This window comes from Podarcis liolepis (genome assembly GCF_965112155.1).
Source record: "Podarcis liolepis genome assembly, chromosome: Z".
NCBI classification, from domain to species: Eukaryota; Metazoa; Chordata; class Lepidosauria; order Squamata; family Lacertidae; genus Podarcis; species Podarcis liolepis.
In genome coordinates, this window is record NC_139570.1 from 36,388,628 (window position 1) to 36,400,939 (window position 12,312).

The 12,312-nt window shown below is 44.0% G+C and overlaps 1 protein-coding gene across 4 annotated transcripts in view; it reads right to left on the reverse strand.

Moving 5' to 3' along the window:
• Window positions 1–12,312, reverse strand: part of AK8 (adenylate kinase 8) — a 102,774-nt gene that overhangs the window by 88,984 nt on the left and 1,478 nt on the right. For 2 of the 4 annotated variants that reach the window (XM_083485209.1, XM_083485211.1), the window contains exon 2: window positions 5,633–5,717. The exons of 1 other annotated variant lie outside the window; for it this stretch is intronic. In XM_083485209.1, coding sequence (XP_083341335.1) covers window positions 5,633–5,717 — 85 coding nt within the window. Of the gene's footprint in view, window positions 1–5,632; window positions 5,718–11,060; window positions 11,224–12,312 lie in introns of those variants that run through there. One more of the 4 variants, XM_083485210.1, reaches the window with a different exon arrangement.

Here is a 12,312-nt window from a genome sequence, read left to right on the forward strand (position 1 = left end):
GGGACACGTATCCTATGTTTTAACCTGTTTTTAGTTTATTGCTGATTTTATTTTTTTAATGTTTAAATAGTTGTTTTTACTAATGGTTTTATTGTTTTGTTATTTGTAAGCTGCTTTGAGGGGTTTTTTAAACAGCAATGTATATATTTAAGAAATAAAAATAAATTTTGATTGGTTTGTATCCACTCAGAGAGGACCCATTGAAATTAACAGACCCAAGTTAGTTATATCCATTCATTTTAATGGGTCTACTCTGAGGAAGACACTGGATACAACCCCATTGTCCTTGGGTTTTTCTGAGTGATTGTTCAGCTGGAACTGAAGCTAGACGACATTGAGGAGTTTGACGGCACCCGCAAGGAACTTGAGAGTCTTAGGAAACGCAAGGAGGTGGACATGGTGGGAGCCAGGGATGGTGAAGGTACGCTGGGACTCTCAACACTGATCATAAGAGCCGGGAGCAGATGATACATGACCAGATTAGCTACAAACCCCAGCCCAAACCAAACAACCATTCATCTCAATTTGGGAACTTTGAGTTCTAGAGCCCAAGCGGTGGACAGTGGCAGTGCCTGGTACCTGTGAGCTTCAGAAGAAAGCAGGAATTTGTTTCAAGAGCCCGACAGGCTCTGTTTAGAAATAACAAAAGAGACTAAGCTTCTCTCCTCTAGGTTTTAAATGGAATTCCTCCTTCAAGCAGAGCAAGTCTTGCTTTCCCTACAAAGATGGGATCTCTGCCTTACTTGATGGTTTCTTTGGTGGAACCTTGCTAGGCTGCTGTGCTTAAAGAATATTTGTTTTTAACTTTGCATGCTTCATTGTATAAACATAGATGGACATTCTAGCTCTGTACTTAATAAAATATTTTTTTATTTTTTAAAAAAAGTTTCTCAAAGCCTGTTGTCGTTTGGAGCTATAAATTACCAGCACCTTTGTGTATAGCGTCATCGCACCCACGCCACACTACTTAAAGGAGTACTTTAGAACCAATTATTAATTAAAAGCTTTTCTGCCTTCACACCTGGGAAAAATACAATCTCTTTTTCTTTTCCTTCCACATCTCTGTTTGAATTTTTCTCTGGGGCGAAAGCTGCCTTGGAAGGAGAGATCATGAAAATTCATAGCTTTCCTGATGACTTTAATAAGGTAATGCTTCTCCCTCTCTTCAGTCAGTACCTTCTTCTGTGATCAAGAAATTTGTTTAAAACACACACACATTTACACACAAAGAAACCAAGATTGCTAGAGATTCCTCCTCTGTTATTCTTTCTTTTTTTTTCTCAACAGCTCTTTTTAGCATTGTTCCTTCCATTATTTAATAAGAATACTCTGAACTTGAGCAGACAGCAGTGCTTCATTTAAACCAAAGACAATCTCTTTTACTAGAAACTCAAAATCAAGAGCTTTTTGCTTTGTTTTCAAATCCCACTCTGAAAAATAAAAGGAACAAACTGTAGCTTGGTCATTTAGGATGTTCAGCTCAAGAATTTAAAAACACAGTTCTGCTAACTGGTTCCACTAACAGGAGCCACTACAATAACTTTTGCTAGCACAGTGGGGCTTTCCTCCACCCTTAAACACACCCCTACACCCCAAATTGGCTCGGGGGGTTGGGAGAAACTCCAGAACAGTGCACAGGGGAGAAGAGGGAAGATCATTCCATCAGACAAACAGGATGTTGGAGCAATCTCCTTAGCACTGTGTTGAATTTCTCCCAAAAAAGCTGCCTTATACTGCATCACTCACTGGTCTATGTAGTATAACATCATCTAAACTGACTAACAGTGGATCCCCAGGGTTTCAAACACAAGACATTTGTGGAATGCTCTCCCCAGAGAGGCTTGCACTGCATGAGCAGGAAACTCTCCCCCCGCGCCTTCCAAAATCTTCTTTGATCGCTCCCCTAACCATCCAGAGCAGATTGGGGGAGTGAAAGGGGTCACATTTCACCAGCAGCATTGGAAGCCCTGGTGGCACCTGGGGCAGGTGCATGCACACCCCACTACACCATGGGAGCGGGGCATGCCATGGGGTGGGCTGGGGGCCAGAGCGATTATGCCCTAAGTCAAAATAGCAATCATTATTATCAGTTGAATCATGCCCTTGCTTCAGCAGCCAAAAGGTTTACATGAAAACTTTTCTATGGTGTACTTAAAAACAAAAGGAAAAAACCCTCTCTTAAACAGATCAGAATGGGTGCAAGCTACATTCAGAAACAGCTCCTGGATGCAAATTGTTTTTTCTCACTCACCAACCCCAAATATTTAGCTTCAAATTCACCTTGATATGAATCTCAACCCTAAAACATAAAGAGCCCCAGACGTCTCTAGTGACAGAGATTTTATTGATGTGACACAACAGAACGTCTGGTGTGTGTGTGTGTGTGTTTTAAAAAAGCAACAACCCAGAGTAAACCGTTACAGAAACATCAAAGCAACATGACACCATTCTCGCCTTGACAGCTCATGTGGAATGAAAAATTAGAGTGCCGTTGTGCATAGCCAAATCTAATCCGCCTAAGGGTGAACAGTTTGTAAATCAAATAATTTTGATTGAGGGTACACGGCTCTTCATTGTGGCAGGAACGCAGGCTGTTCGATTCGTCAGCCTGCCTTACACACAAACACACACTCATGTTAAGAAGCCCACTTGCAGCTTCCCCGACTGCGAAGCTGTTGAGCTGTGGAAGTCATTAGCTGTGGCAAGTAAGTAAGTAATTTAAAAATAAAAATAAATGGCAGGCAAAAGCTGCCAGAGCTGAGAAGCCAAATTTTCACTTGACAAAAGGAGTAATTAGCAAGCTTAATGACATCAGGAAGTTATCAGACGGAGGCACAGAGAGTATAAATAATGGATACACAAGAACTCCTGCCATTCCCAGGAAAGGCATCTTGGTTGTTTTTTTAAAAAAGGGGATCTGTTAATGCACTTTTCTCTTTGGCTTTCCACAGGAAAAGAAACTTGAAGCATCTTACAAACCCTAGAAATTAGCACATGGTGGGCAACGGGTAGGAACATAAGGAGGCAGCAATTTCTGTCCTGTCCTGTACTTGCCACAATCAGCACTGTTTACATTCTGCTACAGTTTGGCTCCTGCTAAATCCTGTTTGCCTCACTATATTATGTCTGAAACTAACACAATTATTTACATAATTAATTTCTATGCATTTCAATGGAAAGGAAACATAAAAATAATGCAGCAAATCACATTTTTGCAGATTCAGAACAGAAAAAGAAAGACCATAGCAAATTCCACTCATATTCACTGGCATGATTTCTGCTGCCAGCATCAGACAAACATGTACATTGTGTACAAAGCTAGCCTTGTTTTCAAAGTTGCCATTTCAGGTTTCAGGACAGGGGAGCTATGAGATTACAATAGTGGGACACAATTTCCAGCAAGGATCAATTAACTTGTCTTAGAGATATATAGATATATACATATGTATTCAAGTTCAAAACTGATGGTTATTTTATGAGTATTTAATGTGGGGTTTCTTAATATCTAGGTCACAAATTGTTTTTGGACTGCTACTCCCATCACCCCAAGCTAGCAGGCTCGGTGGTTAGGGATTATGGGAACTATATAATCCAAAAACAGCTGGAGACCCAAGTTTGGGAAACCCTGATCTAGGCAGAGGCTTTTCAATCAGGTTGAATGGGGTGCTGCCCCACCAACCCCTCAGCCAGCCCCCACCTGCCTGCCTTCTTACTCACAACCAATCCAGGGAGTGGTGCCCCTGGCTGTCAGCTTTCTCCTCCTCCCAGGTTTCAGTGTGGCCATTGTAGAACTAAGCAGGGAGGAGGATGGGGACAAAACTGTAATTAATCCCCCCCCCTCAAAAAAATGGGTCTAGCTCCACCTGCTGTTTGGACTCCCTGCCTTCTGCCCTTTCAGTCAAAACAGGCATCAGCCACCACTGTACCTAGGTGCTCCTGGAAAATAATTGTTAGGTCTGAAAGGCATAGCCCTCTTGGTATACCATCCCTAACCAATTTCATCTCAGTCGTGCAGATGATGGTTAGGTCCTACTTGTGTGCTTCCCACTGACACCTGATTGACCACTGTGAGAACAGGATGTGGGACTAAATGAACCATTGGCTTGATCCAGCAGGCTCACATTGTTATGTTGTTATGTTATGTATGTTATGTTATGTTATGTTATGTTATGTTATGTTATGTTATGTTATGTTATGTTATGTTATGTTATGTTATGTTATGTTATGTTATGTGTTAGAGTTATGTTACCTATGGTTTCCATGCAAAGTGGCAGGGGCATAGGAAGGGGGGGTGCAGGGGTGCGGTCCACCCCGGGTGTCATCCTTGAGGGGGGTGACAAAACGGCACACCGCAGGGGGTGGCACTTATCGCGGGTCCTGGCCTGCAGCGTGCCCAAGCCAAGCATCTCTCCTGGGAGTGACGCGGTGGCTCGGGGCCCCGTGCTGCCTGAAAAGGCGGCGTGGGGCTTGCGTCCGCCAGGCAGACTCCGTGGGCAGCTCGCCACACCACCCCCTTGGGCAGATTGCCCCGGAGCCCCCATGCACAATCGCTGCAGCGCCTCCGTGCACAGATCACCCCGCCCCCACCGCTCCAGGTGTCGGGGCAGTTAGCTACGGCCCTGCAAGGTGGTACCAGCGGCGTAGCGTGGGTTGTCAGCACCCGGGGCAAGTAATTTGCGCCCCCTAACCCGGGGCAAGGCAAGTAATTTGCGTCCCCTAACCCCTAATCTGCCGCCGCTGCCAGCTTCTTCTTGCTGCTGCCTGGGCTGGTCTGGTGTGGTTCTCTCCCGCGCTCAGCGCTGCGCTGGGCGGCCGCTGCACTGTCCCTCCCCCAGATAGTCCCTCGCTCTCTCTCCGCACCGCACGCCTGGCACCCACCCCCTCCACAGTGGGCGGCGACCCAGCGGCTCGGATCGGATTCGCACAGCCAGCACTGCAGTGAGAGAGAGTGAGTGAGCCAGGTAGGGGCAGAGAGCTGCGAGTGCGAGCATGCCCCCCCCCAGATGTTGCGCCCAGTGCGGCCGGCACCCCCTGCACCCCCCACGCTACGCTACTGGGTGGTACTGTTGGGTACTGATTAGGGCTGGTCAGCCAAATCTCTACATGAAGCAACCCCTTGAAACTAAGCCATCACTTTTCCCCCTTCATCACAGCAATATGGCCTTACCAGCAGATCCCATCACCCTGGGGCTGAGCCAAGCATAGAGGAAGTGGGGAACTAAAAGCTGAGATAGGCTCCCCTGTTATTTTAGCTTCCCACTTGTGCTTCTATGCTTTGCTCAGCCATGGGGTGATGGGATCTGCTGGAAGGACCATACTGGAGGAAGAGAAATTGTGGGTGGGGGGGAGACTGTCTGCACTTTGGGAGGAGGCCAGAATATATAGTTGGTGGCTGATCAGCTGTCTTGATGTCCTGCGTCCTAGAGAAACTGATCAAAACATTCTGGTGGCTGCCATAAAGGGAGAAAATGTGTAGGAAGAGGGTAGGCAATAAGACAAAAAGGATGGTGGGAAAGACAGGCTTGAGGTCAACAACTTGTAGGGCAGGAGCTGCCTCTCATAGGCTGGATTCAGCTCAGGAGCTGCTAGTTGCCCAATTCCCCAACTAAAATTATTTCTTCCCTTTACTCACCATCATAGTTGTCTTGTTTTAATTGTTTGATCAAGAAGTCTAAAGGCTCTTCCGGTTTATGGATAAGCAAACCTTGAAGCATTTCCTTTAAAAACAAAATTAAAAGAAATATTACTACAGTGGTACCTCGGGTTAAGTACTTAATTCGTTCCGGAGGTCTGTTCTTAACCTGAAACTCTTCTTAACCTGAAGCACCACTTTAGCTAATGGGGCCTCCCGCTGTGGCTGCGCCGCCGGAGCACGATTTCTGTTCTCATCCTGAAGCAAAGTTCTTAACCCAAGGTACTATTTCTGGGTTAGTGGAGTCTGTAACCTGAAGCGTATGTAACCTGAGGTACCACTGTACTACTACTATTATTATTACTGTTACTGTCTGCATACACTCCATACATTTGGTTTTTTTTAAATGATATTTATTAGAAGTTTAAAGATTACAGAAAAAAGAAGAAAAAAAGAAAATTTAACAGAACATACCTTACAATACATAAAAAGAAAAACATGAAAAAACAATACAACAAGACAACAAAAAGAAACAAAAACATTAAAACACACATCCAATATTCCATCTTTACCTTTCATTACTTGTTTCATCAACCTCCTCACACCTCCCTTCTTTGTATTCTAGTTCAATTAGCTATTTCAGCAAATTCTTTCCATCTTTCTCAATTTTTGTTCTATGATTTATCTTAACGGTCTAACCCAGGGGTCTGCAACCTTTTAGACAAAAAGAGCCACTTGGACCCGTTTCCGAAGGAAAAAAAGACTGGGAGCTGCAAAACCATTGCAACATTTAAAACAAATATATCTCTGGAGCCGCGATCTGACAGCGGGCGGGAAGGTGACGTCGAGACGGTGCGTGACTAACGCACGCACCGCCCCCATGCGACGTCACAGCCAGTACAGTGCCCGCCACAGTGGGGAGTGTCAGGGCGCACAATGCGCCTCCTCCCCTCGCTAGTATCGGCCCGGAGCCGCGGCAAAGGTGTAAAAGAGCCACATGCGGCTCCGGAGCCGCGGGTTGCAGACCCCTGGTCTAACCTTAAATTTTTCCATTTTGGCCCATTATCAATCAGTTTTTACTTAATTCTTTATTACATTTCTGCTAAAGCCATGTAGCTTCATTCCAGCATCCTTCTAACATTCATTAATTTTGCAATATTTCTGTAAATATACTTCATTTTTTTCCCCAATCTTCTTCCACCGACTCTTCTCCCTGGTCTCGGATTCTGCCAGTCATTTCCACCAATTCCATGTAGTCCATCAACTTCATCTGCCATTCTTCCCTGGTGGGTAGATCTTGTGTCTTCCAATACCTTGCGATAAGTATTCTTGCTGCTGTTGTGGCATACATAAAGAAAGTTCTATCTTTCCTTGGCACCAATTGGCCGACCATGCCCAGGAGAAAGGCCTCTGGTTTCTTCAGGAAGGTATATTTAAATACCTTTTTCATTTCATTATAGATCATCTCCCAGAATGCCTTAATCTTTGGGCATGTCCACCAAAGGTGAAAAAATGTACCTTCGGTTTCTTTACATTTCCAACATTTGTTATCGGGCAGATGGTAGATTTTTGCAAGCTTGACTGGTGTTATGTACCACCTGTAGATCATTTTCATTAAATTCTCTTTTAAGGCATTACATGCTGTAAAATTCATACCTGTGGTTCATAACTGTTCCCAGTCAGCCATCAAAATATTGTGTCCAACATCTTGTGCCCATTTAATCATAGCAGATTTCACCGTTTCATCTTGAGTATTCCATTTCAACAGCAAGTTATACATTCTTGACAAATTCTTAACTTTGGGGTCTAACAATTCTGTTTCCAATTTTGATTTTTCCACCTGGAAGCCTAATTTTTTGTCCAAGTTATATGCCTCCATTATTTGATAATAATGGAGCCAATCTCACACTCTGTTTTTTAATTTTTCAAAGCTCTGCAGTTTTAGTCTGTCTCCCTCTTGTTCCAAAATTTCCCAATACTTTGGCCATTTGGCCTCCATATTGAGTTTTTTCTGAGCCTTTGCTTCCATTGGTGACAACCATCTTGGGGTTTTATTTTCTAACAAGTCCTTATATCTTATCCAAACATTAAACAGTGCTTTTCTGACAATATGGTTTTTGAACGCTTTGTGTGCTTTAACCTTATCATACCACAAGTATGCATGCCAACCAAATACATTGTTGAAACCTTCCAAATCCAACACATCTGTGTTTTTAAGAAGTATCCATTCTCTCAGCCAACAAAATGCAGCTGATTCATAATAAAGTTTAAGGTCTAGCAGGGCAAATCCACCTCTTTCTTTAGCATCTGTTAATATCTTAAATTTTATCCGAGTCTAGAGATTCTCTCTGCCACTTCTTGAAACAGTCCATTTTGTCCAAAATTTGCAATGTTTGGAACAAAAACAACAACCTTGGCAATACGTTCATCATACACTCCATACATTTGAAGTGCATGACTTCCCCTGCCCGGGAATTTTTGGAACTGTAGTTTGTTAAAGGTGCTGGGGTTTATAGCTCTGTGACGGATAAATTGCAGTTTCCAGGATTCTTGGGGGGAGGTGTGTGCTTAAATGCTAATGGTGAGTATGCAGTCAATATTACTAGTGGTATTTATTAGACATTAAACATTTCTTACACAAAAGTCTCCAAGCAACTTTTGGAGTTTAAACATAAAACGTATTATAAGATTAAAACATTCCTTTAAAAAAGAACACATATAAGTCACAAGAACATACAAAAGAACTTACTCCTCCAAACAGCTGTGGTATATAGAAAATCCATCTTTCTCTCCAGGCTCTCTGCCAGTTGAGCGGAGATCTAGAGTGTTTGTCCCTGACAGTGGGTCATCAGGACAGATTAGGTGCTGGTTTACCACCCACCTCACTATCCAGCAGTCTCCCTGCATGAACTGACAAAAACAGTGTTGACAGGGCTTTTTTTTCAGCTGGAACTCACCAGAATTTAGTTTTGGCACATCTCATGTGCACAACGTTACCATGATAAGAGAGCAAGGGAGGCATTCGTGGTGAGTTCTGGCACCTCTTTTTCTAGAAAAATAGCACTGGGTGCTGATGACTCCCAGTCTTTTGGTTCTAGAAGACTTCAACATCCTTGTCCTAGGCTATTAAATTGGGGGTGGAGGTTCAGGGCTTCAGGACTGACGTTACAATATGTTATTGGCCCATCCACACTCTATCTGGTTTTCTTGACTGGGCAGGAAAAAGGTGGATTGGATTTAGATAGTAAGTGCCTGCCCCTTATTCATTCTCATCACCAAGGCTATACCTGCAACTGTGGCTGATAGCCAGCAGAGGCCACTGTGGCCTTGCCAAATTAGCCACAACTCTGCAGGTCACCCTGCTGCTCCCTCTGCTCGGATTCAGCTTCCTGAAGAAGGAAGGAACAAGAGGGGGAACAGTAGGGTTGTCATATTTCAAACAGTGAAAATCCAGACAGAAAAGCTGTTGAGCTTTTTTTGGCAAATTTGTTGGCAAAGACAGCACTGCAAGCATATAATCTAATGTCATTATCCCTCGGTTTAAGGCTGCATTCTCTCCTCATTCACTCACAGTCACTTTAACGTCCCTCTCTTGAAAGTTGATTACAATTTCCAAACAAAATGAAGAGAGTAAGGCAGTTGGGGAGCTGCTATTTTTATTTTATCTTTGCATTTTATTTTCTATTATTAAAACCACCAGGTTGCCAATAAAACCAGGATCATTGGTTATCATCCCCAGAGATCTAGCCTGTAAACTTTGAAAGGAAGAAAGAATGAATGGGGAACTTCTGGCTTTCCAGATGTTACTGGACTCTCTCCCACCATTCCTTACTATCAGTCATGCTGGTTGGGGCTGATGGGAGTTGGAGTGCAATAATGTATGGAAGGTCGACACTTTCTCTGCCCTGATCTAATAATAATAATAATGTATTATTTATACTCCGCCTATCTGGCTGAGTTTCCCCAGCCACTCGTGAGGGAATGACTCTTCTAAATGAAGGCCTTCTTCCATCTATTGTGTGCTACTTCTTCGATCAGGAATGGGGACCTGTAGCCTTCCAAATATTGTCAGACTACAACTCCTATCATCCCTGAGCATCAGCCATATTGAGTGGGATTGATGGGAGTTGGAACAAAATCTGGAGGGCTACAGGTTTCCCAGCACTGGATTACAACTGCCCTGATGCTCCAGTTCATTAGCCAAAGTTCATTATCCTTTCTCCTTATTGTGGCTGGGAGCCACAAGTTAACAACAGATCACATGCTTCTGCTTTATATATAGGCAGCAATCATTTTAGGCATGTCCAAATGATGAGTGATTACCAACATGTGAGTCCTTTTGGACCTGGAAGAGGAAAGAACAGTGGCAGGGTGGTGCTGTTGTCTAAACCACTGAGCCTCTTGGGCTTGCTGATCGGAGGGTTGAAGGTTCAAATCTCCACAATGGGATGAGCTCCCGTTGCTCTGTCCCAGCTCCTGCCAACCTAGCAGTTCAAAAGCATGCCAGTGCAAATAATGAATAAGTACCTCTGCAGCGGGAAGGTAAACGGCGTTTCTGTGCACTCTGGCACTCATCACGGTCCTCCGTGCACCAGTTGTGGTTTAGTCATGCTGGCCACATGACCCAGAAAACTGTCTGTGGACAAACGCCGGCTCCCTCGGCCTGAAAGCGAGATGAGCATCGCAACCCCACAGGTGCCTTTGATTGGACTTAACTGTCCGGGGGTCCTTTACCTTTACCTTTTTATGTGCACTCCTCTGACGTGTGTTAGCCATTGCCTGTACAATTATTTATTATTATATATTGAATATTGTGATGAATTATATTTCTCTAACTTTTTTTGTATTTTATGGATATTATAGGCAGATCCACACAATATATTTCAAACTTATTTCTCCCCTGCCAAAGAATCCTGGAAAGTGTAGTTTATTAAGGGTAGCTGGACCTGTAGCTCTGTGAAGAGAAAACTACACTTCCCAAGATCCTTTGTGGGTGCAGCTTATAACAATCACATCACCACCTTCAGGCTTATAATACTTTTTCAATAAAATAAAAATGAAAGAGCAAATCACCAGCGCTCACTCTGACCTATAAATGCAGGGTGGACAAATACCCTATGCTAATCTAGCTACTGCATTTCTCCAGAGCAGGAATGGGGGAAATGAAATACAACTCCCATCATCCCTCCCCATTACCAATGCCAGCTGGGGCTGATGGTAGCTGGAGTCCAACATAGGTGGCACGTCCACCCACTTTTGCCCTAGAGCATGCTGGGAACTGTAGTCTAATAGGCTTCCCCTCCCTCGGTGGTTGCTGGGAATTATCGAACTCTCACATATCCCGTCTCGGTCGGACAACTCCCTTGTAAGTTTTATATTCTCCGGGCCGTTTATTCCCTTCATTCGCCTGCGCCAAGCATCCCCTCACCTGCATAATTTGGTGGAGGCGGTGTTTCTCCGCGTAGAGCCCCATCTGCGGAGGGATATGTATAGGTCTCTTAGTGGCGTCCATGGGTGCCCTAGCAACAGCTCGTCGCTAAAGGAAGAACGTCACTAGAGAGTGACGAAACCCATGGCCGCCAGATTTGGCATCACCCCCTCATAGATCTAGGCTTGCTAGTTCGTGCAAACGCAGTGTATGTCATCAGATAGCGACGAAGCTATCTTCTCCATCACACTCCCTTCACCTTTAAAGGGACAGCAACGGCTAACTGGTTACAGGATTGAGATAGTTTCTAAATCGGGCCATTTACCTCATCGTATGAAAAGGACTACACATCACATTTCAGCTACTCATTAAGACGAATAAAGATAGATAGATAGATAGATAGAGATAGATAGATAGACAGACGTGTGTGTGTGATATGTATCGTTCTGCTAGGATAACTAAAACATCACTAACAAAGAAAAAATGCGCGCACACAAAAAACAGGGAAAAGGGAAGGGCACATATCTGCATATGTTAATTCATTAGTATAAATGCAAATTTAGACAAATACTATATCATAGAATTGTATAGTTGGAAGGGATCCTGAGGATCATTCTAGTCCAATCTGCTGCAATGCAGGAATGTGCAGCTGCCCCATTCAGGGATTGAACCTGCAACCTTGGTGTTAACACCACTATGCTCTAACCAACTGTTGGTTAGAGGTTATGGTTACGGAAGAAGAAATATCTCAAAATAATAAGAAAGACCATGTTGAAGTGACTTTGTGCCTGCTGGGTGTGGTGTCTAAGTACTCCCTCGAATATCCATAAATGCTTTTATTAGGTAGCCTCAGTGGCTAGAACTGCTTTATACCAACTGCAGCTGGTTCAACAGTTACAGCCATTCCTGGACCATGAAAGCCTTGCCACAGTTGTTCATGCATTCGAGACTGGATTACTGTAATGTACTCTGTGGCGCTTCTCTCACACTTGCCCCAGAAGTTGCAGTTGGTACAGAATGCTGCAGCATGATTGCTGACAGGAGTAAGGCCTGCGCTCAGAGAGCAGCACTAGTTGCTGACTTCCTACCAGGCCAAGGTGTTACTAATACAGTGGTGCCCCACAAGACGAATGCCTCGCAAGACGAAAGGGTTTTCCGTTTTTGCGTTGCTTCACTAGACAAATTTCCCTATGGGCTTGCTTCGCAAGACGAAAACGTCTTGCACTTTTTTTAAAGCCACTTGAAGAGGCGC